Source organism: Mustela nigripes, chromosome 5, assembly GCF_022355385.1.
Source record: "Mustela nigripes isolate SB6536 chromosome 5, MUSNIG.SB6536, whole genome shotgun sequence".
Classification (NCBI taxonomy): Eukaryota; Metazoa; Chordata; class Mammalia; order Carnivora; family Mustelidae; genus Mustela; species Mustela nigripes.
In genome coordinates, this window is record NC_081561.1 from 13,627,698 (window position 1) to 13,655,448 (window position 27,751).

The 27,751-nt window shown below is 41.7% G+C and overlaps 1 protein-coding gene across 2 annotated transcripts in view; it reads left to right on the forward strand.

Annotated features, from left to right (window-relative positions):
* RNF182 (ring finger protein 182) overlaps window positions 1-27,543 on the forward strand; it is a 63,050-nt gene extending 35,507 nt beyond the window's left edge. For both annotated transcript variants that reach the window (XM_059401626.1, XM_059401627.1), the window contains exon 2: window positions 24,304-27,543. In XM_059401626.1, coding sequence (XP_059257609.1) covers window positions 24,514-25,257 — 744 coding nt within the window. In that variant the 5' untranslated portion in view covers window positions 24,304-24,513 and the 3' untranslated portion in view covers window positions 25,258-27,543. The remainder of the gene's footprint in view (window positions 1-24,303) is intronic.
* The last annotated feature ends 208 nt before the right edge of the window (window positions 27,544-27,751 follow it).

The window sequence follows — 27,751 nt, forward strand, 5'->3', positions numbered from 1 at the left end:
GGGGGGGGGGGGGGGGGGGGGGGGGGGCGGGGTCGGGGAAGCAGGTTCCCTGCCGAGCAGAGAGCCCGATATGGGGCTCAATTCTAGGACCCTGAGATCATGACCCGAGCAGAAAGCAGAGGCTTAACCCACTGAGCCACCCAGGCGCCCCGAGCCATTCCATGTTTTTTGATTGGAGAATTTAGTCCATTTTCATTTAAAATAATTATTGACATGTATATACTTATTGCCAGTTTGTTTATTGTTTTCTGGCTGTTTCTCTAGCACCTCTCTGTTCCTTTCTTCTCTCTTCCCTTTTGGTTTGAGGACTTCCTTTACTATTACATTTCGATTTCTTTCCCATTTTTTCTTTCGTGTATTTACTATAAGTTTTTGCTTTGTGGTTTACAGTAGAGTTCACTTATAACTTCCTAGAAATATAACAGTCTGCTTTGAGTGCAGCTGAAATTTAAACACCCCCCAAACTCTACATTTTACTCCCCTCACCATGTTTTATGCTTTTAATGTCATTTTTTACATCTTTTCACTTTATGGACCTCTTTACTAATTATTGTAGTTTTAGTTAATTATACTACTTTTGTATTTTAACCTGTATCATAACTTTATACATGATTAAGATACTATCTTTACTACATATTTGCCTTTTCCAGTGAGAAATAAGTTTTCTGCCTCTTTTTCTTTTCTTTTTCTGGGACCCCAATATGTGACTCTTGTTCCAGTTGGTGTCATTGCAGAGATCCCTTAAGTTATCTTCATTTTTTTTTTTTTTTTTTAAAGATTTTATTTTATTTATTTTACAGAGAGAGATCACAAGTAGGCAGAGAGGCAGGCAGAGAGAGAGAGAGGAGGAAGCAGGCTCCTGCTGAGCAGAGAGCCCGATGCGGGACTCGATCCCAGGACCCTGAGATCATGACCTGAGCCGAAGGCAGCGGCTTAACCCACTGAGCCACCCAGGCGCCCAAGTTATCTTCATTTTTAAAAATTCTTTTTTCTTTTTGTTGTTCTATCTGGCTGAGATCCATTGCTTTATCCTCTACCGCCCTCATCCATCTTTCTGCTTCATCCAGCCTTCTGCTGAATCCTCTAGTATATTTTTCAGTTCAGTTACTATATTCTTCAGCTCTGTGACCTCTGTTTGGTACTTTCTTAGGTTTTCTGTCTTTTTTGTTGAAGTTCTCATTGTGTTCATTTATTTTTCTCCCAGTTCAGCGAGCATCTTTATGACTACCATTTTGAATTATCAGGTAGATTTCTTTTTTTTTTTTCTTTTTTCTTTTTTAAAGATTTACTTATTCGACAGAGAGAGAGATCACAAGGAGGCAGAGAAGCAGGCAGAGGGCGGGGGGAAGCAGGCTCCCTGCTGAGCAGAGAGCCCAATGTAGGGCTCGATCCCAGAACCCTGAGATCATAACCTGAGCCGAAGGCAGAGGCTTAACCCACTGAGCCACCCAGGTGCCCCTATCAGGTAGATTTCTTATCTCTGTATCATTAAGGTCTTTTTCTAAGGTTTTGTCTTATTCTTTAGTTTGGAACGTGTTTCTCTGTATCTTCATGGTGCTCGACTCTCTTGTGTTAGTTTCTCTGTATTAGGTGTAACAGCTTCCTCTCCCAGTCTGGAAGGAGTGGACTTCTGCTGGTGATGATCCTTCTTGTTCCAACCCCCCTAGCTCCGTGTTGTCTTTTAAACCTTCATGACTGTCTAAATGGCCTGGTTGGTCTCATTGAGGTGGATGTGCCAAGACCTGCCAGGGATCAAGGGGCAGAATCTTGTTTGACACCTAGTTTCAGGCTGACTGGAAGCCAGACCCTCAGGCAGCAGCTCTTACAATATCAAGCACACACAGTCCTGTGGGGCCATGATCATAACTGAGCAAGGCCAAAGGGCTGTGCAAAGATGGGGTCTCCTGGCTTATGTTTTCCTTCTTAGGTTCCACATATGAGTGAGATCCTATGGAATTTGTCTTTCTCTGACTGGCTTATTTCACTTAGCAAAATATACTGTAGCTCCATCCACATCAATGCAAATGGAAAGATTTCATTCTTTTTGATGGCTGAGTAATATTTCTGTGTGTGTGTGTGTGTGTGTGTGTGTGTGTGTGTGTGTGTATTGTCACAGCCAGCACGACAAATCGACCAGGAACGTGAGGGTAAGAGGATGGTGAAAAGAAATTAAGGGACAAAGAGATGGGGGCAAGAGGAGCACGGAGGAGGATGTCCAACAGCGCCGATTTTATTCCACATCTTATAATCATTTATAAGGCAGACCACAATAGGAGGAGTAATACATCAGTATCTAGTCAGATGACTGCCAAGTTCCTATAACAAGTTTACATTAACTACAAGCAAATCTTGTGATGCCAGGTAGTCATGGCTAATGCCATTAGCTACTATTGATGCAAGACAGTCCAACCAGGGAGTGGGTTATGGGAGGTACAGAACAACAAGGACCAACTAAGAACTCATGACCCTGACCACATTGTTCCCTTCTGTAGGGAGAGCGTGTGGGAAGTCACGTAGGTGAGTGCACAACACGTAGCACAGACGCTTTCTCAGTGCACTCAACTTTCCTGTCCTTGACCCCTTATCAAGGTGTCCGGACTTTAAAGGAGACACAAGTCAGGGCCTGGTTTGATCCACGACTCCAACCATGCTGTAGCCTCCAACAATACACACACACATCTTATTTATTCATTCATCAGTTGTTGGACATTTGGTCTCTCTCCATAGTTTGTGTCTAGTTGATAATGCTTCTGTAAACATTGGGATGTATGTATCCCTTAGAATCAATATTTTTGTATTCTTTGGGTAAGTACCTAGGAGTACAATTGCTGGATTGTAGGGTGGTCCTATTTTTTTTTTTTTTAAAGATTTTATTTATTTGGGAGAGCAAGCACCTACAAGTAGACAGAGCAGGGGAGTGTAGTCGGTGGGGCATGCTCGCTTCAGGAAGGCACTGGGCATGGGTCTTCTCTGTGTGCGCCAGCGGGCTGCAGAGGGCAGCGGGAGGGACCTGCCTCACTGGTGCTTATTGTTCCACAAGGCAGTGGCAAGTCTAGGGTGCTACAGTTTTCAGTTTTATTAGGTAAGGAAAATGTTGAATGTTTTTTTAAACTCAGAAATTGGATTCTTTCTTGCAGTTTGACATATTTTGATCTAGGTTAATATACTTGTCTTTAGCAGGATGAGGTCACGGATGTGGGGCCAGATCGCCATTTAAAAGTTCAGAATGCAACATTACTTCATTATCCTATAATGTGAAATTTCATTTAATACCATATCTTTTCTCATTAGTGCCAAGTGGGGAAAAAACGGACATATCTGGGGGCGCCTGGGTGGCTCAGTGGGTTAAAGCCTCTGCCTTCGGCTCAGGTCATGGTCCCAGGGTTCTGGGATCGAGACCCGCATTGGGCTCTGCTCAGCGGGGAGCCTGCTTTCTCCTCTCTCTCTGCCTGCCTCTCTGCCTACTTGTGATCTCTGTCTGTCAAATAAATAAATAAAATCTTTAAAAACAAAACAACAACAACAACAACAAAACGGACATATCTGAAGAGCTCAAGTTTTGGCACATACCGAGAAACTCTCCCCTGACTTATCATCCATATTTCACTTAGCTCAGTTAGCTCTGAGAACTTCTTTCCTGCTTCTTTTCTCCATTACTCTACTCTTCACATCCCTCGCCTGTGTTTCCTCTCTACCCTGGCCAGACTTTCACCCCACACTCATCGTTGTCTGTCTTCTTCTTCGATGTTTATGTTATGTGTGGTTTCCTCTCAGCGTTTGTCCCACTGGCAGCCTTGCTGCTTGGACACTTCCCTTCACCCTTTCTTTCCTTGGATTTACAGATGACCATTTTCCCCCTCTCATCTTCTTTATGATTCTTTTTTTTTTTTTTTAAAGATTTTATTTATTTATTTGACAGAGAGAGATCACAAGTAGGCAGAGAGGCAGGCTGAGAGAGAGGGGGAGGCAGACTCCCTGCTGAGCAGAGAGCCCGATGTGGGGCTCGATCCCAGGACCCTGAGGTCATGACCTGAGCTGAAGGCAGAGGCTTTAACCCACCGAGCCACCCAGGTGCCCCTTCTTCATGATTCTTTTTCTCTCTTTTCTTTTCCTAATCTGTTAACGATGTCCTAGATCTTGTTCCAAATTCTCAGCATTCCTCTCTAAGTTACTCAGGCTTCCTTGGGAAGCTCATGGTTTGTCAGTCTTCTTGTCATGATTTCAGTTACTCCCCACGTGCAGATGACTTTTAGAACTCTGGGTCTCGTTCTGAGCTCTCATGTTTCTATTTCTGTATTTATTGTGGAATATAAGATGTTTCAACTTTGACTTTTTCTAACAAATAAAAATAAAATCCAAGGGAAGAGAGCACATTAAGTTCTCGAGGCACCTTTTAAGTGTATGTGTGTCACTCACAGAGCCCCTGGCTGCTGGTTATCAGTGAAAATATTTTGAAGATGGGTTTATTTTAATTATTGTTTTTTCATTTATACTTTAGTTAACATGCAGTGCAATATTGGTTTCTGGAGTAGAATTCAGTGATTCATCACTTGCAGACAACACCCAGTGCTCATCTAACAACTGCCTGCTTTAATCCCCATCACCTGGCTAGCCCATCCCCCACCCACATCCCTTCATCAACCCTCAGTTAGTTCTCTATTGTTAAGAGTCTCTGGTGGTTTATTGCCCTCTCTTCTTCCCCCCACCCCTTCACATGAATTCATCTGTTTCCTTTCTTAGATTCCACATATGAGTGAGATCCTCTGGTATTTGTCTTTCTCTGATTGGCTTATTTCACTTAACGAAATACACTCTAGCTCCATCCACATCAGTGTAAATGGCAAGATTTCATTCTTTTTGATGGCTGAGTAATATTCCTGTATGTGTGTGTATGTGTGTGTGTGTGTGCGTGTGTGTGTGATGATTTATTCATTCATCAGTTGATGGACATTTGGGCTCTCTCCATAGTTTGGCTCTAGTTGATAATGCTGCTGTAAACACTGCAATGTACGTATTCCTTAGAATTAATATTTTTGTATTCTTTGGGTATATACCTAGTAGTGCAATTGCTGGATTGTAGGGTGGTCCTATTTTTTTTTTTTTTTAAAGATTTTATTTATTTGAGAGAAAGAGCACCCACAAGCAGGCAGAGGGGGTAGGAGAAGCAGGCTCCCTGCTGAGCAGAGAGTCCAATGTGGGGCTCGATCCCAGGGTTCTGGGATCATGACCTGAGCTGAAGGCAGATGCCTAATGACTGAGCCACCCAGGCGCCCCTTTACACTGTACTCTTGCTGTTAATAGCTCTTTATTTTAATCTTTCACTACATCCTGTCTGCTTTGGCCCAATCTCTGCTGGCTGCCCTTTGCTTTCCTCTATGACATTACTTCTGTATTTAACATATCTTGTCCCACTACATGCTTCCTTCCTTTCCACGAAGATTTTCCAGACTCATTGTGACCACCCTCAGGGACACCAGCAGCTGAGTTATATTTTTCTCTCGATCATAAAATTAAGAAGAATTTGGTTTTTTTCATGACTTAAAAGCTTCCATAAGCCAATTATTTTCTGGGCTGATAAGAAAGAAGGGGTGCTCTTTTGGGTTTGCCTTTGAGAACATGAGTGTTTAATATGGCTGTGGCACAACACAGTCGCTTAACCTTAATATGTAATAAATATAAAGCTGTCTTCCCTATCAGTGTGCTTCTTTTCCTGTATAACTATCACTTTTGTCTCATCAAAAAAAACATTGCAGCTTTTCACTGTATCCTAATCTTCACCGTCAAGTGTACGTCAATCAGTAATGCGTTATGTAGCCGTGTAGTGGAGTGACATGTTCATTAAGATGGAGTCTGAAAGGCCTATTGAGAAATGCCATTCAGGTTGAATATATGCAGTAAAATCTAACTACAGTTCTGTTTCTCCATGCCAGTCTTGAATTAAGACATAAAGTAAATGTGGTAGGATTTAGAGAGTGATTTTCCCCCCTTATAAACCTTTTTGCCCATTGTTAATTGAAGCATTTCATTAACTGGATTGTTCTCATTTTGCTGAGTCAGAGCACAGTTGGACTTTGGTGACTGTAAATATATATACCTTTTCTATACTATAAATATATATACCTTTCAGGAGGTATTTTAAACATCTTTATTAATGCTGGGGAAGAGATGATACGTTCTTTAGAATGATGGAAGTGAGCAAAACACTTTGGGAAAAGATGGAAAGGAAAAATATTTTGTCACTTTTTATTTTAGAGTAGTGTAAAGTAGAAATAACATCTTTCTAGCTTTTTTTGTGTGTCTATAATAATTTTGAGAAAGCTGTATTTAGATACAGTAGTGATGACTGTTTTGCTAAGTATATAAGGATACATTTAGAGAAGATTATAAAGCCTTTTTTTTTTTTTAAAGATCTTATTTATTTATTTGACAGAGAGATCACAAGCAAGCAGAGAGGCAGGCAGAGAGAGGGAAACAGGCTCCCTGCTGAGCAGAGAGCCCAATGTGGGGCTCATTCCAGGACCCTGAGATCATGACCTGAGCTGAAGGCAGAGGTTTTAACCCACTGAGCCACCCAGACGCCCCAAGATTATAAAGTCTTAAAGACAACATATGCCTTCTCAGGTTGATGTCTGGACATTTACAGAGAAACAATCCTAAAGGAATTGCATTCTGTAAATTGTATTAGTGCATATCTTCGAGCCGCACCTGCAGGCGACAGTGCACAAATATGTATGATAATTGTGAGTTTTCAGTGATGAAAATAAAGGAATTCATTCATTCGCTTGACATATATTAAAGGTTTCCCAGATGCTGTGATTTATGTCTATTTTGACATACATCTTTTATAGTTAAAGATTTTTTGGGAAGTTCAGCTGATCAGATTCAATATTTCTTTATGGACGTGATGGGGTATTAGATTTATAATTTAGAAATCTAGATTAAAAATGTATAGCGTTCAAGAATGTCAAGAACAGTGCTGACTTTGGCACACCCTCCCAGGGTGTGGCGCACGATCACAGATGGATGGAAGGTGGAGGCATCTTGGAGATCTTTCAGTATATTTATTTATTTGGCAAGTAGTTACTCTGCGCTGGCTTCCCAGAGCTGCTTGGTGCTGTGGTGGTAAACAATGGATCAAAGGCTCTCATATTCTTAGAAATTACAGTCCAGTACGGGAGATGGAGGGCAGACAAACAAACTCATTAGTTAAATTGGGCTTGTGGAAGGTTGTTGAAGAAAGAAAAAGGCGTACAATAGAAAATAAAAGGTAAGGAATTTTAAAAATGATGTAATTAGGGAGGAGCTCCTTGAAGACTTGATACTGAAGTCGAGATCTGTAAGAGAGAATGAGCTCAGCAAGGTCAATTCACATCAAGGACATAGCCCCAAGCAGAAAAGAGCTTGGACTCTACAAGGTACTTAACCAAGGCCTGTGTGACAGGAAAGCAGCGGGGACAGTGGTTCAAGGTGGGACTGGACAGAAGGCAGGGGCCACACTGTAGTAGTGCCTTGTTGTATTGAGTTTGGATTTTAATCTATATTTAGTGGAAACCTATTGAATAGGAAATAGATCTAATCTAATTTATATTGACTTTTTTTAAGATTATATTTATTTATTTGACAGACAGAATACAAACAGGCTGAGCAGCAGGCAGAGGGAGAGGAGAAGCAGGCTCGCTATAGAACAAGGAGCCCAGTGTGGAGCTTGATCCCAGGACCCTGGGATCATAACCTGAGCCTAAGGCAGCCGCCTAACCAACTGAGCCACCCTGGTGCCCAATCTAATTTATATTTTTAGAAGCTCAATTTTGACTATTGCAAGGAAAACCATTTGTAGTGGTTTAGAGCTCCGAAGTGGGAAGATTAGTTAGGAGGCAGTTTTGTAGTGGACCAGGTCGGATGGAGGTGGGAGCTCAGAGGCACACATCGGAAGCAGAACTGACTTGCTAATGGACTGGATGTGAGGATGAGACACAGCGTAGAATCAAAGATGAATCCTAGTTGGAGTTATTTTTTGCTAAAAAACTGAGAGAATGGTGGTGCCACTTGTTATGATGGGAAAACTGTATTGGGTGGGCGTTAGAGATGAAAACTAAGACTGGTCTTAGACTTAGGTTACATTTGAAATATATTTTTTAAAGATATATTTATTTATTTTAGAGGGAGAGAAAAAGTGCGAAAGTGGGGGGTGGGCAGAGGAAGAGAGAGAAAGTCCAGCAGACTCCATGCTGAATGTGGAGCCCCACGTGGGGCTCGACCTAATGACCCTGAGATCAGGAGACCTGGCCTGAAATCAATTGTCTGATGCTTAACTGACTACGCTTGCCAAGTGCCCCAAATTGAAATATTTATAAGAATACACGTGGTGGTTTTCAGCAGGCAGTCTGGAACTCAGAAGAAAGGTATGAGCTGCGGATGTAAAACTGGGGGAGTTGTCAGATGGTATTTAAAGGTGTTGGAGTAGATGAGACAAGCCAAGGGAAAGATTGCAAACAGAGAGGAACAGTGACTCAAGGCCAAGTGCTAGGATGCTCCAGCATTTCCAGATTTGGCGGAAGAGGAACTGGCAGAGAACATTGAGAAAGAGAGGTCAGGAAGGGAGCTGGAACAGTGCTGCATCCCAGAAGCAATGAGAAGAGAGGGTTCCAGGAGGAAAGGGGTGGTCTTTGGGTAGACAACTCTTGAGAGGTGAAACCAGGTGAGGGTAGAGAAGGATTCATTTACCTTTATAATCAGCTTCTGCTTTCAGAAATCTCATCTTACTTGTCTTCGCATCCCCAACCTCTGGCATCTAGCCTGACACAAAATAGACACTAGGCGAATTCTTGTTGAATGATTAAATGAAAGAGATAGTGACAAAAGAGAGCTGGATCACGAGTCTGTCAAAAATTACATCCAACTGTCACTCCTTTGAGTGAGTTTCCACAGCAGTTGGTACAGCTTTTCTATCAAGTACTAATACACTGATAAAAACATATCGAAAGTCTTTGATACTTAAAATGGTTTCAGGAGTATAACTGTATTATTTCTTTGACAAGTAGCTACCTAAAGAAAGGTAGTTACATTGGTTTGCAAGAAGAGGGGACATTTGCGTAAGAGAGAGAGAGAGTGAGTGTGTGTGTGTGTGTGTGTAATATTAGTTTCATTTGCTGGAATTGATGTCACTATGATTAAGTTATTTCCATTTAAGTTTGAAATTGTAGAAATAGTACAAAGGACCTATATTAGTTTCTTTAGACATTTTATTCTTTCTTGATATGGTTAGAGAGTTTTATTGAGGCTTGGGCAATGGAAATTTTGGAGGAAGTCATTAATAGCAAAGAGATCTGTTTAATGGGGAAGGATTCAGTCACTTTTAATAATGTGATTTGCAGCCTGTATTCCTAAAAACTCTTGATCTTCTTAAATCATATCTTTGCCCCTTCCAAGTAAAGAGGGAGGTACAATGCCTCATGTAGACAGAATAAATTTTTAAAAAAATGAATTTCTTTATCAATTCATTAGGTAGTGGAGGATATTATGAATTGCACAATTTCAAAAGATTATGCTTTCCTTGCATTGTGCTCTATCTAGAGACCGAAAATCTGTGTACCTTTTTGTACTGTGTTCAAGGTGGGTTCTCATCCAAAATTAATAGTCTGGAATTGTATACCATTAATTTGGCTGTATTCTAATAGATTATGATTCTGTATCAAATAAAATTGCTTGGTCTTGGAGGAGGGGTAAAATAAGAGTTTTAATCTTTGAGGGAAGTTTCTGGAATTCTGGGTCTGCTGCTAAACAACCATTAAGGGCTATTGGTGTTGCCAGTTTAATTCATTTAGAGTCAGCTGGTGATCCTTTAAGAATGAGTGCTTGCCATCTGTCGAGCCTGTTCTCTTAGGGTTTTCTAAGTTATAGCCTCTTATTAGAGCAAGAAAGATTGTTTTTCATGAAAAGGCATAATGGCAAAAACCTGAACTCTGAGACTATTATGCCGTAATAAGAAAGTTCAAATATTGCTGATGTTTCCCAAGGGAGAATTATAACTGGGGCTGAGAACAACATACTGATGATTCCTATTTATTAATGGTAATGAGAGCTTTTCAGACTTTAACTGGAAGCCAAGTTGCAAATCTCTAGATGAAAAAAATTAAACTTTTTTTTTTTTTTTAAAGACTTTTTTTATTTGAGAGAGAGGGAAAGAGCACAAGCAGGGGGAACAGGAGAGGGAGAAGCAGACTCCCCACCTGAGCTGAAGGCAGATGCTTAACTGACTGAGTCACCCAGGCACCCCTAAACTGATCTTTCTTGAGGGTAGACGCCACATGTATGGTTTTAGCTTAATTTAAGATTCAAGTACCACAGACACTAACATTTGTTTTTGTGAATGAGAGATTTGGCATTAGAGCGATGGCAGGGGTGTGTCATTTGTCAATAGCTGAGCTTAAAAACCAGTGTTAGTCCAGTCCGTTAGTCCAACTCCTGATTTTGGCTCAGGTCATGATCTCAGGGTCCTGGGATTGAGACCTGTGTCAGGCTCTGCACTCTTTGGGGAATCTGCTTGTTTCCGTCTCTCGGTCTCTCTCTTTCTCTCTCTAAAGTAAATAAATACCAAAACCAATGTTCTCCCTTGATCATTCACAAAGAAGAATGGTATTCTAGTGCCCAAATCTTTCCTATATGTTGGGGGATAGAATTATCCCTCAAAGAATTTAGGCTGTCATAAGAAACAATGCTCATGAAATGACCATGTTCAAAGAGTGAGGCTCCTTTTCCAAAAGAAGAAATTAAAGGCAGAAGCAAACTGTTAGCACCAACTCTAAAAACAGAAACCATAGATCATGGAAACGATGATACCTTAGTCTGTATCTTTTTGTTTGTTTGTATGTTTGTTTGCTTTTTGTTAGCCCTTTAAAATATCTTGCCTCATCATGTAGAAAGCCATGTTAATAATGTCTATTTTCCAGGATAGGAGGAGGACGCAGGAAGTGAGAGTTGAGACTTGGCAGTTGTTGCCGTTTCAGTACAGGGGAGAAAATAAAACCTGTCCTATTGGTGCCAAACTAAAATGCTCCATGGACTCTGGGAGCATGATTCAGGCGAAATGAAACCTGTGCGGGAAAGACTTTGAAGAAACTAAACTCAGCCTGAGACACAGAAAATTGACTTGTACAGACAACAGAGTGATACGTGGCATAGAGCCCTGGATAGGCAGAAAATAGGATCACGGTAACGGCTTGTCTTTTGAGCTTCCTTTGTCCTGACTTATGGAATCTTGGAGAAAACGCTCACCTTCTTTGGGCCTTTACACCTATTAAATGGGAATTATGATTGCCCTTCACTGTTAGGAAGGTTTGCATATTTCTAAAATTTTTGAATACGGGGCTCGATCCCAGGACCATGGGATCATGACCCGAGGCAGAGGCTCGAACCCACTGAGCCACCCAGGCGCCCTGCTCCGATACTTCTTAATGGCAGGTAAGTTGTTCTCTCTGCTTGGAAGCTTCTAAGATTTTGCTTTTTCTTCATAAGAGTACAAGCACTTTCCAGTATCTACAGAGATGTCTTTTTTCATAAATCTTGGCTGGAATCTGATCAGCCACTTGAATTTATAGACTCAAGTCCTGATTTTTAAGCTCAGAAAATTTGTTTCTTATATTTGTTTAATTATCGCCTTTCCTCCATCTGTTCCTTTTCCTCCGTCAGGCTTTCCTGTGACTCACTTATTTTGTTTCCTAGATCCTTTTCTCTTGTGATTTCCATCCTTTTGTATTTTTGTTCTGTGCTTTCAGATTCTTTCTCTTGGCTGACCAGGCTACTAATCAAGTCTCAGGAAAGATCATCACCTCCTTTAATTCATGTACTGGAACATCTGATTGAGAAATCACGCATTTCAGCTCTAGGCAGTGTTTCTGTGCTGCGCTGAAATCTCCTTCTGTGCCCTTACTGCTCCTGGTCTGGTTGTCCTCGGTCTCCAGCTGCTGCCCTATCGCATTAACCGTGTGTTCTTCCTGTTCTCATGGACTGTCCTCTTGTTGGCTGTGGTGCCATTACTGGCGCCATTACTTCTCTTTGTCCTATTGCTGGGGCTCAGGTCTGATCGCCGGAGGACCCATGTGGCTGCACTTCTGTAAGCTGTGGGAGCACAGTGGTCTCCATCTCTGTGCAGCAACTCCTGTAGCACTATGACAGAAGACAGGCACCAGGGCCCTGCCAAGGCACCAGGCGGGAGGAACTCATGCCCCAGAGTCTTCCTCACACTCTCCCAGCCTCCCAGACAGGAGGCCTCGGTCTAAGTGTTCACTTTCTCCTTGGTCTCTTCTGGGACACACACACACACACACACAGTCACATGCATACAATGGAGTGAGAGAGATTTTCAGTCTTCCTCCCAGGTGTCCCTCCACCTCTGTAGATCAAGTTCTTTATCATCGCCCAGGCATTCTGATCCTCCCCCAGGACTCATCAGATGCCCGTCTTTATTGCCAGCCCAGCCCAGTGCAGGAAGAAAGCCCCCACGTGGTCCCTTTCACACGGCTCAAGGCTTCACCTGCCCTGGGTGTTCAGCTTGCTCCGGGAGTGGTCTGGGTCAGGAGGGCAGAGTAGAACTGAGAATGGCAGGATAGTGAGCCATTTTACCTTGCTCTCTCCCCAGATTCCTCCGCCAACTGTAATTCCTGGATTTCTTTTTCAAATACTTACCCAGTTGGGAAATGTGGGAATTTGTGATAAAAGCTTAACTGGGGGAAACACGGCAGTCAGTCCTCATGTTCAGTGACTACTATGTAAAGATACCATCAAACTGATATTTATCTCTAAGTTCATCACTATTTTTGAAATTCAGTTTTTAAAAAACTTCTCCCTTCTGCATATTCTGTCATTTTCTTTTTTTTTATTTTTATTTTTTATTTTTTTTTTAAAGATTTTATTTATTTGACAGAGAGAGAGATCACAAGTAGGCAGAGAGGCAGGCAGAGAGAGGAGGAAGCAGGCTCCCTGCTGAGCAGAGAGCCTGATGCGGGGCTCGATCCTAGGACCTGGGGATCATGACCTGAGCCGAAGGCAGAGGCTTTAACCTACTGAGCCACCCAGGCGCCCCTATTCTGTCATTTTCTTTCTTCCATAGCAAACTGTCTTATCCCAAGAACACATAAACTTGACACCCTAGAGTATCACAGTCCTTTTACTTCTTCCTTGGCTATCTTGCCTAAATAATACCTCCCCAGTTCTACTTTTTATTTCAGAGTTGTATTAGCACTACACCAGTTATGGAAAAAAGCCACTAGATAAGAATTGTACGTATTTTTCTATTTCAAATATACATATATATATTTTTTTAAACTTGAGACTGTTTGTGGTCTTTGCTATTTGGGTCTTAGGCTATTTTGGGTCTTCTTCCCAGCTTTTATGACATAGCGCTTCCATTTCAATATTCAATTTCTCGGCGGACCATGTACCTAACTATCCTTTGCCCTTCCGCCATCACGTGTAGTAGACTGTACACAAGTAGGGTTATAATAATTCTCCACAGCCCTTTGCAACGTGACTTTTCCCTCATCCCATCAACAGGTGGAGGTATCTGCTTCCCTTGCACTAAAATCTAGGCTGGCCTTGTGACTTGCTTTGACTAACAAAATGAAGTTGAGTGACTTTGTGAGAATTCTGAACCCTGGCCTCGGGGTGCCTTGTGGCCTCTGCTCCTGCCCTCTTGGAACCCTGGGATGATGAGATGAAAAGCCCAGACAAAAGCCGGCACCAGCACCAACATCAGTCATGTGAACGAGACCATCCTCGAGCAGTCAGCTTCTGTAGAACTACGAGGGAGTATAGCCATTGGAATGATTGACCCCAAGACAGATCAGCCAAGGAGTCATCCCTACTGAACCCAGCAGAATGTTTTGATCCACAGAATCATGAGCAAGTAAAATGGCTGTTATATTAAGCCACTATGTTTTGAGGCGGTTTGCTTTACAATAATAGATGACCAACATGGCATGCCCAACTTTCCCTTTCCGACCTAATTCAAAACCAATCTCTGTCCAAAGAAATTATTTTCCTCATTTATCACGGCCATCACTCCTACCTAGAAGATTTACTTTCTTACATACTCTGAAGCTGCCTAACCCTGCAGGTCAGGCAATTTTTGTCTGGGTTAAAAATTCTTGGTTAAAGTACAGTGCTTGTACTATTTCTATATATAAACTGCTATAATTTTTATTATCATAGTTTCTGGTAATTAGGAGATATGCTGCAGAAGAGAGCGTGTAGTTTCTATCGAAAGAATCTACTGGGGCGCCTGCGTGGCTAGAGATGGCAGCGTAACTTCTGTGGACCATGGAGACAAAAATCAGCAGCCTGAAAGCCACACACACACACACACCCAAGCTGCCGTGTCCCTGTCAGGGTAAAAGAAATTTGCTTCTCTGTTAGAATCAGAGAAGCCTTCGCCCATTTTCTAACCAAAATACTCAAGAAAGAGTATCAAACAAAAAGCACCCAAACCAGAACTTCATCATAAACATCACAAGGTGAGGGGAGATAATAGCAGAGGAAATTTTTCTAAATTAATCAGTTAACTCAAGTTGGAAGGAAAGAATAGGTTCAAGTGTAACAGTCTTGATATTAATGAAAATGAGCTGAATTTTCCCCATAAAACATTCAATATTGTTAGACTGAGTTAATAAGCAAAATGCAGTTATCTGGTGTTTATAAAAACACACACAAAAAAGTGATAGAAGGCCAACATAAAAGGATGGACAAAGGTCCCAGGGAAAGATAAAGAGTCAGAAGAACTAGCAATATAAGAGTTAGACAGGTAGTATTTAAGTTAAAGCCATAAATAGGATAAGACATTACATAATACTTTTAAAAAGTCACAGTGTATGAGGGAGGTAAATAGACCTGTGTTTATGGAATAACATAGCCACAAAATCTATAAAGTGAGAATATTAGAAATGCAAATAGTTATGGTGAGAAACTTTAAGAAACATCTCTTGCTTTTCTCAACCTGTATTAACCTTGTATAGAACTCTAAGATGGAGAAACAATAAATAAAAATGGATTCAGTGGCTATGTGACACTTTACATTCCTTCAATACAGAATATTCATTTTGTGTAAAGAAGAGGTGATATATATATATATATATATATATATATATATATATATATACACACACACACACACACACTATGCAGCCATCAAAAGAAACGTAATCTTGCCATTTGCGACAACATGGAGGAAACTAGAGGGTGTTACGCTGAGCAAAATAAGTCAATAAGAGAAAGACAATTATCATATGATCTCCCTGATTGAGGAAGTTGAGAGGCAACGTTGGGGTTTGGGGGTAGGAAAAGAATAAATGAAACAAGATGGGATTGGGAGGGAGACAAACCATAAGAGACTCTTAATCTCACAAAACAAACTGAGGGTTGCTGGGGAAGGGGGGCAGGGAGAGGGGGGTGGGGTTATGGACATTGGGGAGGGCATGTGCTATGGTGAGTGCTGTGAAGTGTGTAAACCTGGCGATTCACAGACCTGTTCCCCTGGGGCTAATAATACATTATATGTTAATTTAAAAAAAAAAGAGCAGTACTGCACGTGGTGGTGGACCGTTGAGGTTTGAAGGACTATGAGTCTCTTAATGACCTTCTAGTCCATTGCCTCTGCTTTCCCAGATCTAACTGATCTTTTGCCTCTGGATTGTCATATGATACAACAGGTGGGTTAGGAGTCTCGTTTGTTACTGTAGCTCAGGCTGTCTGCAGACAAAGTTCATGGACTAAAGTCAGCTCAATCTAATAGTAAGAAAATCACACTAGCTTTTTTTTTTGTATTAGTATTTTCTTGGTATATCCTTTTCCAGCCTCTTATATCAAACTTATCAAACTTTGCAGCATTTTATCATATTTTGGGTGTGTCTTTTATGAAGAACATATAATTAGATCTTTTCCCCCTTCACATCTGGGAATCTTTGGTGAGTTTAGTCCATTAAATTTTATTGTGATTGTTGATTAAAAAAAAAATATTCGTTTTCTGGATCACTTATAAAACTTGATCATATGCTTGACCACAAAGAAGACCTTAGCAAATTCAAAGGAAAAGGGATTTTTATAGATCTTATTCTCTGATCATAATCCAGTAATATTAGAAATAAATAACAGGAGGTAGTAAAAAGAACCTTTACATTTGGAAACTTAAAAACATTCTTTACAACCCTAGTATCAAAGGAGAAAACAGAAGTCAATTTACAAGATATCTAGAAATCAATCAAAGGAACACAATTTATTGCCAATGCCATGGAATACAGTGAAAGGTGTAGCTAGTGGACATTTTACAACTTTTAGATGTTTTCATTATTTAAGAATAAAAGTGTACCCTTATTATGAAGTGAGAAAAAAGAATGACAAAACTAACATAAATTAGAATGAGGGAATAGTAAAGATAAAAGCCAAAGTTAATAAATCAAAAAATAATGTAAATGACAAGTATAGATGATAGTTCCTTGAAAATACAAAATAGATACAAAGATTTCCTTTTTGATTAGAAGATAAAGAGTCAAAAATTTATGAAACCAGAAACAAGAATAAACATGTAATCAGAGAGGCAGGAACGAATCAAAATGGATGGCAGAGATAACTGTATTCAACGCTATGGGAACGAACTTGAGAAACCAGAAGAAATGGGTTATTTCCTTGCCAAAGATAAATGTCCAAATTTGGAAGAAAATAAAATTAGGATTGTATCTTATACTGTATATAAAGCTGAAAACAAGTCAAAAAGCAAGACAAACTTCGCAAGAAAATAACCGCATGTATAATATTAGGAGCAGTATTAAGTTTGGAGACCTAGAAGCTACAAGAGAGAGGATAAACATATCCTCTCTGTCCAAAGAGTAAGATATTCTGCATTTCAAAAGATATTAAGCAAGACCAATAAATGGTAAAATTTGAGGAAGTTTTTGCAATACGGAGGATAGTTTAATATGTCTTGTGACAAAGAACGTTTACAAGTTGACCAGAAAAGCCCAGAAATCCAATAGAAAAATAAGCCAAAAAATAGGAAGGTGTAGTTCAGAGAGGAGCAAGCTCAGAAGGCTGATACAAGAGAAGGAACTCCAACCCATATCATGGTCTGTCATCGCTCAGATGGGCAAAAATTTATGGTCCGCTAACATCCATTGCTGTTGGAGGATAAGAATCCTATACTACTGGTCAAAGTCTGTGTTATACTCCTGTTGGAGAGCGGTCTAGCCACATGGGTCAGTGGTAATATCTGTTGGACTCAGGAATTCCACTCCTTGTCTCTTAAATAAAAAAACCCATACGTAAGAGTGTCACAAGGTTGTGCTCCTCCGTAATGTTTGTGTTGGGGAGAAATGAGGATAAATGGATGTTTGCCAGGAGAGGAATGGTTGGCTATAATTACGTCATATCCAAATGGTGGGATATGTGTTCATTAAAAAAGGAATTTAAGGCTCTTATTAGTTGAATTGAGAGCTTTTCGTGAGCCATTATTATGTGGGGAAGGCACATTGCAGAATACTGGGTATTACTTAGTAGTCAGAAGACAATGGAAAACTTGTGCTTCTGTGTGTCTGTATAATTACATGTACATGGATACTTATGTATACATGGGAATATATCTGGAAGAAACATACCAGGTAGTTACTGTGTGTTACTGGGGGAAGAGGGTGACATTGAGGCTGGTATGGGTGGGGGGAGTGAGGAAGAGACATTAACCAAATAAAAAAAGGACAAATGCACACACACACACACACACACACACACACACACACGCTACTAATAAATAATGATATTTATGAGGACATTTGCATGTTTATGAAGTCTGAATATGTACATCCACGCACAAATGAAATTTTAAAAGTACATTTATTCAATTTTATAATTTCTAGTTTGTGTACCACTAAGGAAGAACCTCAATCTAAAAACATTAATTCTCAAATCAGATACAGTATGGTAACTGTCCAGGGCTCCTTGGATTATAAGTAAGTAGCAGAAATCCAACCAAAAACTTAGCAGAAGCGAAAAAGGAAATTTATTGGCTGCTAGGAGCCTTCTCACAGGTCCAGGGCAGCAGTCATCAGCTGTCTCTCTGCCTGTATCTCTGCTTTCTACTTTTCCTGTATCTCTCATTTTATTTTTGACTTGATTCTCTCTTATTCTTCCTCTTGACGGCCCGACAGTTCCTTGAAACATCTTCTTCTGGTCTGTGCTCCCTCCCTTCCCTGGCATGTTCCTTCTTCCCGTGGCTTCACATAACAAAGTCCTAGGGAAGAGCACTGACTCTGGGCTGAGTCGCCTGCCCACCCTGACTAATCCCCGTGAGCCGGGGAGGATGGAGTACTGTGATGAGGTCTGGGTCACAGAGTCCCACCTTGAGAGAAGAGGGTACTGTGCGTGGTGGATGGTGCAAACACAATCACACCGACTGAGTGGGGAATACTTCCCCAGAGAGGAATGGTTGGCTATAATTATGTCATATCCAATCCACTACGGCAGAAAGGGGAGGGGTTCTGTGTAAAGGAGAGAAAAAAGATCCTGGGTAGACAGAAACCACAGGTGCCCGCTGGAGGGCTTTGTTTCAAGTATAAGCCAAGTTTGCGTCTTTAATATCAAAGGAATTACATAGTAGAGGAAGTGTATTTGAATCCAGCAGTAGGTACCATGTATGTAGGGTAGGGAGAGTAAACATTTGTCCAGTAACCCCAACACTTATAATGGGTAAGTATTGACGTGTATTATCTTACCCCAGATGTTTCACAAAATACGTGTTAAGTGATTAGGAAGGAGTATCAGCTTCATGGATTTGAACATGTATTTTTCCAGAAAACAAAAAACTTTTTAAAAAATCCCCAGCCTTATTGAAATGCAGTTGACTTACACCATTGTGTAAGTTTAAGGTGTGCAATGGGATGTGATCCCCGGGTATACTGTAAAATGTTTACCCCAGTAACCGTAGTTAACACATTCATCATTGCGGGTAATCGCACGTATTTATTTTTGAGGTGATTTTAGTGTGTTAGCTTCTTTCCCCTGTGCCTGCTGAGACACACTTGTAGCTGCCGCTGTCGTCGAGGAACGTGTGCGCTAGATGCACTCACCCTAGAGATTCCACCCGTTTTAATACTGACTTATAGTAGTGCCTGGATATTTAGGTGATTAGTAAGTGACACTTCTATTTTGTTAAAAAAAAAAAAAATAATGGAATTACAGACCAGAGAGGAAAAGATGGTAAGTTGATCCAGAAATTCGGGCTATAAAAAATAGCTAAAATATTTAACCGGAGATGTTTTTTCCATTTCCTCCCTCCCGTCTTCTCCTCTTCCCTCCCCTCATAACCCCCCCTCTCCTTCCCTTCCCTTCATTCATTCATCTGTTTTTATTATTTATTTATTTATTTATTTTACTGTAACAGATAATACTTTTTAAAAAGATTTTCTTAAATTAACATAGAGTGTATTATATGCTTTGGGGGTACCGTTCTGTGAATCATCAGTCTCACCCAATTCACAGCGCTCACCATTGCACATACCCTCCCCAGTGTCCATAACCCAGCCACCCTGTCCCTCCCAACCCACCCCCCAGCAACCCTCAGTTTGTTTCCTGAAATTAAGAGTCTCTTGTGCTTTGTCTCCCTGATCCCATCTTGTTTCATATTTTCCCTCCCTACCCCCAGCCCTGCCTCTTAGATTCCTCACATCAGAGAGATCATATAATTGTCTTTCTCTGACTGACTTATTTCACTCAGCATAATATCCTCTAGTTCGATCCATGTCATTGCAAATGGCAAGATTTTAGGGTTTTGATGGCTGCATAGTATTCCAGTGTGTGTGTGTGTGTGTGTGTGTGCGTGCGTGCGTATGCATGTGTGTGTACGTATCTCATTATCTTTATCCATTCATCGGTTGATGGACATCTACGTTCTTTCCATAGTTTGGCTATTGTGGACATTGCTGCTATAAACATACGGGTGCACATGTCCCTTTGGATCACTACATTTGTATCTTTAGGATAAATACCCACTAATGTGATTGCTGGGTTGTAGGGTAGCTCTATTTTCAACTTTTTGAGGAACCTCCATGCTGTTTTCCAGAGCGGTGCGCCAGCTTGCATTCCCACCAACAGTGTAGGAGGGTTCCCCTTTCTCCGCATCCTCGCCAACATCTGTCGTTTCCTGACTTGTTAATTTTAGCCATTCTGACTGGTGTGAGGTGGTATCTCACTGTGGTTTTGATTTGTATTTCCATGATGCCCACTGATGTTGAGCACTTTTTTGTGTATCTGTTGGCCATTTGGATGTTGTCTTTACAGAAATGTCTGTTCATGTCTTCTGCCCATTTCTTGATTGGATTATTTGTTCTTTGGGTGTTGAGTTTGTTAAGTTCTTTCTAGATTTTTGGATACTAGCCCTTAATCTGCTATGTCATTTGAAAATACCATCTCCCTTTCTGTCAGTTGTCTTTTGGTTTTGTTGACTGTTTCCTTTGCTGTGCAAAAGCTTTTGATCTTGATGAAGTCCCAATAGTTCATTGTTGCCCTTGCTTCCCTTGCCTTTGACGATGTTTCTCTAGGAAGAAGTTGCTGTGACTGAGGTCAAAGAGATTGCTGCCTGTGTTCTCCTCAAGGATTTTGATGGATTCCTGTCTCACATTGACATCTTTCATCCATTTTTTGTGTGTGGTGTAAGGAAATGGTCCAGTTTCATTCTTCTGAATGTGTCTATCCAATTTTCCCAGCAGCATTTGTTGAAGAGACTGTCTTTTTTCCATTGGACATTCTTTCCTGCTTTGTCGAAGATTAGTTGATCATAGAGTTGAGGGTTCATTTCTGGACTCTCTATTCTGTTCCATTGATCTGTGTGTCTGTTTTTGTGCCAGTACCTTACTGTCTTCATAATGACAGCTTTGTAATAGATCTTGAAGTCTGGAATTGTGATGCCGCCAACTTTGGTTTTCTTTTTCAACATTCCTCTGGCTACTCGGTGTCTTTTCTGGTTCCATATAAATTTTAGGATTATTTGTTTCATTTCTTTGAAAAAAGTTGATGGTATTTTGATAGGAATTGCATTAAATGTGTAGATTGCTTTAGGTAGCATAGACATTTTCACAATATTTGTTCTTCCAATCCATGAGCATGGAACATTTTTCCATTTCATTGTATCTTCCTCAATTTCTTTTATGAATACTTTATAGTTTTCTGAGTACAGTTATAGATAACACTTTAAAAATGTCTTAATGTGGTAGATAACACAGAAAAACATATTGCCCCATGGTGTATCCAAACCCAACACTCCTGAGTACCACCTGTGTCAGGCAGCAGAGCATTTTCAGTCAGCGGGTGCTCTCCCTACACTGCTTGCCCCACCCCCTCAATGTGGGAAGTGATCCCGACTTGTCTGTTACTTACTTCTGGCTTTTCCCCTTAGTTTCACCACCTAAATTCACATCTTGCATGGTTCAGTTTTGCCTGCCTTTTCAGCTTTCCAGAAGTGGAATCACGGAGCATGTCTCCTTTGGGTCTTGCTTCATTGATTCTGCATCACAGATGTTGTCCACAGCTTTTGTCAGGAGTGAAGGCAGAGTGGGAACGCACAGCTTTTTGATAACTGACTCTGGCGACCCTGTGAAGTTACAGATTTTAGGTTATTAATTGAATTCTTTGAGGAATCTTAAGAGTCCCAATGAGACAGATGAAGTGTTTATTCTCTAAGAACCCTTGCAGTTGGTACCCTGCCTTCCTGAGAGGAATGATCACCATGCTGTCTTGTGCCTTTCCAGAAGAAACACTTGTGTTGGCTGCATTTCTAGGGACGCACCAGAGCTCAAGGCAGTAAGCCAATCCTGCCCGCCCAGAAGTGCCTCTCTCACGGGCAGGGCTTGAAGTATTTCAAGCTGGTAGAGTGGGTTTCCTGGAGTTAGTCTTAGAATTAAAGTAGTGTCTTTTTTTTTTTTTTTTGAAGATGTATGTATTTATTGGAGAGAGAGTATGTACAAGTGTGCACGTGTGGGGGGAGGGGCAGACGGAAAGAATCTTGAGCAGACGCCCCGCTGATCATGGAGCCCAACTCAGGGCTCAATCCCACAACCCCAAGATCATGACTGGAGCTGAAATCAAGAGTTGGATGCTTAACCGACTGAGCCACCAGGGAGCCCCTACGCATAAGCCTTTTGTTGATGTTTCTAGATGCATATTCTAGCTTTCTGTGAGTCTTATATAATTTTGCTTATTTACCCTCACTCAGTATTTTACTGTCTCTTTTCTGGATGTCTCTATGTATATGTTCATATACTGTCTTTTTCCTTTTTCACACACCTTCATGTACACCAGTCCTATTGATGATAGTAGAGGCGATCGGTGCTGTGATTTCTACCCTTGCCATCAGTTTCAGTATGCCTGGATTTGAGAAGGCATTAAGGCTGAGTGGGTGGATAGAGAGAGAAAAGAACAGAACATTCCGTTTGAATAGGTCTCTGGTCTGCGCTTAGCGAGTGGGAGCTGTCCAGGTCGTGGATCAGCAGTAACCTGCCCAGCCCCTGGGCCCCTTCTGTGAAGGCGGTGAGGATTGGGAACGGGTACGGCGATAGAGCACCTTCTTGGTCTGTGACTCCACTCCTGGAGATAGATGTTCATGTCACAGGAGAATAAGAAGCCAGCTTTGTAAGATTATGGGCAAGACACAGTCACATTTTGTGACCGTATGGGCACATGTTTCATGAACAGGATCAGGAATGAAGAAAACATTCAGGGCCCATGAAAGGAAAAGGCACCGAAGAGTTGATGTCTGTGTCTGTGTATCCTTTTTGTGTGTGTCCAAGAGTGGATATATAGAAATTGGCTTATGATAACAGTTCTGAAATACATGCATTCATATATAATGAACTCTGGTGTTGTTGTTTTGTTTTGTTTTTTTTTTTTAAAGATTTTATTTATTTGACACAGAGAGGGAGAGCACAAGTAGACAGGGTGATAGGTAGAGGGAGAGGGAGAAGCAGGCTCCCTGCTAAGCAGAGAGCCCAATTCGGGGCTTGATCCCAGGGTACTGGGCTCATGACCTCAGCTGAAGGCAGATGCCCAACTGGCTGAGCCCCCTAGGTGTCCCAGTAAACTGTATTTTAAAAAACCCTTTCTACATGTTTTGGTTGTCACTAGAGATTCTATTTGTTGATTAGCTTCCTTTTCCCAGCAGGAATGTCTTGCAACTGGTACCCATTATGCATTTTTGTATAATATGATGTCAATTAAAAAATTCGCTGAAGTCACAAAAAGGAAGGCAATATATATTCACAAGCCAACTATTCATAATTTCATATATTTCAAGTTGAGCTGCCCACCGCCTCTGCCCCATTATGTAGAACAACCCACAGCAAAGTCGATCCCTGTGGGGTTCTACCTCTCTACCCGCTCTTCCTCTCAGTTCTACCTGCTCTACTTCTCAGCGCTGCCGTGCTTGGGGATGTGCTCAGAGAATCAAATCCAATTTGATGTTTTCCAAAGCAAAACACAATTTAAGACAAATCTGTTACCCAAAATGTCATATACTTCAAGGGCAAATGCAGACGGTGTGGTGATAGCTGCCTTCTGCTGCCCTGTTCGTCGTACTGATTACTGGGGACTGACCGGGCCCGTGGAATCACCCCCCAGTCTGGGCCAAAGCCAGTGACAGCACCTGAGGGCCAGTAGTGAGTGCTGTTGACTCTGTTATGCTTCCTGTTCACTACGGAGAGGGAGTTGACAGGAGCTGGAGCAGGGGAACTGGGAATGAGCCTCACACAGGCCGTTCTCCGTGCCCATGGTGGCTGTGTTTACTTCTCTTGGCTGGGAGCTAGTCTTGGCTGTCAGATGTCCTTTGCTTCATTCTTCCTTACGTGAATTTATCCTTCAGATTTTCCTTTTGTGTACTCCAAGATACTACTGAGGGCATTTAGATAACTGGTGTTTATACTGTTGATAATCTGAATTAACCAGTCTGTATTGAATGGAATCTGACTGCAGGTGTATCTGTTTCTGATAGATGACCGGTTTTATTTTCGAAGAGGTCAGAATTTGTTACCAGTCTCAGATGGACTCTGTATCTAGTCATACTGGTGGTGCTCTAAATGCGTTTACAGCAGTAGGAATCTTAATTCCTTCTTTACTGTCCTATTTGTGGATTGAGAAAGCTAAGCATGTAGACAGCACTTTCCTGTCCTGGGGCTCTCACCTTTAAACCTATTGCTTCTAACCACTTGGTGCTCAGAAAATACCATGAAGCACGTTTCAGTGAACTGTTGACTATATTAGAATCTCTTTTTTCCTTTGCAGACCCTTCATGTGACTTTTTAAAATATGTATTTGAGACAGAGTGAATGTAGAAGCTGAAAATGCATGGAAGATTGCTGGTTTCTGTTACTACCTGTCCAGCCTTTTGGCATCGGTGCCTGATTTGGATGATGTGATATTCCGAGGGACGCCTTCATCGACGTCGTTCTTCCGCGAGTTGCCTCTGGCGGGAGGTGGTAGACACCATTCAAGATGGCCAGTCAGCCGCCAGACGAGGCGGCAGAGGCTCAGGTCTCTGACGAGCTCGAGTGTAAGATCTGTTATAATCGGTACAATCTGAAGCAGAGGAAACCCAAAGTGCTGGAGTGTTGTCACAGGGTTTGTGCCAAATGCCTCTACAAGATCATCGACTTTGGGGACTCGCCGCAAGGCGTCATCGTCTGTCCTTTCTGTAGGTTTGAGACCTGCCTGCCAGATGATGAAGTCAGTAGCCTGCCCGATGACAACAACATCCTGGTAAACTTGACTTGTGGAGGCAAAGGCAAGAAGTGCCTGCCCGAAAACCCCACCGAGCTGCTGCTGACCCCCAAGAGGCTGGCGTCCCTGGTCAGTCCCTCTCACACTTCCTCCAACTGCCTGGTCATAACCATCATGGAGGTGCAGAGAGAGAGCTCCCCGTCTCTGAGCTCCACTCCCGTGGTAGAATTTTATAGGCCTGCGAGTTTCGACTCTGTCACCACCGTGTCGCACAACTGGACGGTGTGGAACTGTACGTCCCTGCTCTTTCAGACGTCTGTCCGGGTGTTGGTGTGGCTGCTGGGCTTGCTCTACTTCAGCTCCTTGCCCTTAGGGATCTACCTACTGGTGTCTAAGAAAGTCACTCTTGGGGTTGTCTTTGTCAGCCTCGTCCCTTCAAGCCTTGTCATTCTCATGGTGTATGGTTTTTGCCAGTGTGTTTGTCACGAATTTCTAGACTGTATGGCACCTTCTTCTTAATTAATATGCAGACTAAGGAATTTGACACACATTGCCATCTTTGAAGCTAGGTAATTTATCATTTATTTATTTTATATTCTCAGTGATTAGTGTCCATGACATTAACAAAGCCATTGGCCCAATGTTTGTGGTCTCTTTTCCATCAAAAAGCTGACTCCGTTGGTTTTCCTATATGCTGGACATAGAAAGTGCTCATTTCTTCTTAGGTGTTGGCAAAGATGCAAGCATGTATAAGCTAAGCCTTCACAGAGCACTTCTTGTGAGCCTGCCCACAGAAAGGGCAGGAGTTCACTCACCCCTGCTAGAAGGCACTAGCAGGGAGGGGTTAGGCTGTAGGAGGGGTCTTTGCAAAAGGTTAGGGATGAACCTGTTCCTCTAATCCTTAATAATCTATGATGGTGGGTGGACACAAGAGGAGAGCTTTCCAAGACACATCTACTTGAAAAGTGTGACCTGCCCCTCCCCCAACCCCTCCCACACTCCTCCCGCACCCCTCTCCCATACCCCCTCGTATCCCCTCCTGCACCCTCCTCCACGCACCCCCTCCGACACCCCTCCCACACCCCCCTCCCGCACCCTGTTGTTGGCTCCCCCCAGAATCCTCTCCAGGAGCTCTCTTGCCAGTCAGCGCGCTGTCCGTGTCCCAGTGACGCGCTCCTTCCTTCTGTACATGGTTCTTCGCCAAAAGGAAACTCGGCCTCATGCCCTTGGCAAAATACCCATTTTGCCAGATTTCTAAAGAGAATTAAATATATTGCGGAATTTGTCTTTAAAGCAGACTCATGACTGAATATGGCTGCCTGTCTTTAAGACCCTTTCGTCCATATTTGTTGTCTTCTCTCCTCCCTCCTCTCTGAAATTCTCACAGAGCAGTTACAGTTCACGGGCGTCTTCATGTGGGTCCTGCCCTCGAACGGTGTCGCTGAGTTTTGTTCACCACCTTGTTCGGCAACCCCACCCCTTACCCTGGGTGACGTTCTACTTCAGTTAGTTGTTCGAAGCATGAGGATTTTTCCCCTGTTGTATTTCAGATTCTGCTAGGGACTTGTTTAACTTAATCCTATAACAGTCTGGGGGTAAGTTGTGGCAGTGGAAACCCAGAAACAATTCCTGAGCTCCCGGGTTGAAGTGCTGAGAATGCCAGTCTTCTTGCTGTACTGGGCTGAATTGTACCAGAACATAACGGTTTGGGCTTCTGTGCACAATGGGGTTGCATTTGGCCAAAGTGACAGGGAAAGAACACACAGAGCCGACTTGCTGCTTGAGAGGACCCTCCGGGGCAGTCAGACGGAGGCGGCAGGGCGTCCCTTGACCTGTTGCTCTTCCTCTTAAAGCCCATTTTAGCATGGATTCACGTTCTTACATAATTCATTTCAAATAAAAACACAAGCTGTGTGACTTGAGTTAATGAACTCCTTTTCGTGATGTCGGGGAAGTTGAATGTATATATTTATGAGAAGAAACTCTTTAGCAGATTTTAGGTTTGAGGGAATAGAATGTCCACAGAAACTGGGCCAAAAAAAAAGGGGGGGGGGTTTCAGTTCCTAAAACCCATTACTGAGGATTAACATTAAAATATTTATAACTCTTAGAAAAGGGCTTTCCTAAGACGACTTCCCCCTGTTTTTGGGAAACATTTGTTGTGTGACACTGTTGTAGTGGACCAGTCTGATCTCTCTTTTCAGGAAGAATTGACCCTTACTTTTAGAATAGTAGTTTGATTTTAATCATATAACTCCTGTCTTTGAGAATACATAACCTTAAGGGTGAGTATGATGGAAAACCATACCTGAAGTGTGGCCCAATGAATTTAATCCTCGAGTTATAGCTGAATACATTTATAATTTAATAAAATCTAGATTAGAAAGCATTGTGAATGCAGTTTCCAAAAATCCATTTGTACTTAGAGTAAATACAATGTTTAGGAGGTGTTTCATGGTTTGGATTTATATATTTATAAGGTTTTTAAAAAAAATGTTCATTTTGTCTGACATGTACATCAAATAAATGAGTTATGATGAGATTTCTAGAAAGCTCTGGATGTGGGTACTGTGTATTTTGCTTCTTCGTATAATGTCTGCAGTGCTAAATTTGTCTCTCTTTGTATATTGTGCTAGCCTTTTTTTTTTTTAGTTGTCAGTAAATTAATTTGGTTTTAAAGAATTTTAAATGTAAGCCAACAGAAAATTCTTTATGCTGTTGAATGAAAACAGGACAATGCTTCAATATTTTATTCACTGTGATAATATTTTGTTTGTCCATTAAATTATTATTTTGACACTAGAAGTTTGACTTCCCTGACTCGTGATTGAGATTCAGTTATTACTACGGATTTCTGTTAACATTGGGTAATTGTGAACTGGAGCTTTCAGAAACACTGATGAAGCTAGTGCCTCTGTCATACACATGAAGATTCCAGAACTTTCCGACAAAGTTGATCTAACTGGTCCCACCAGTTTGTTTTTGAAAAACAAAACAAAGCAAAACAAAAACC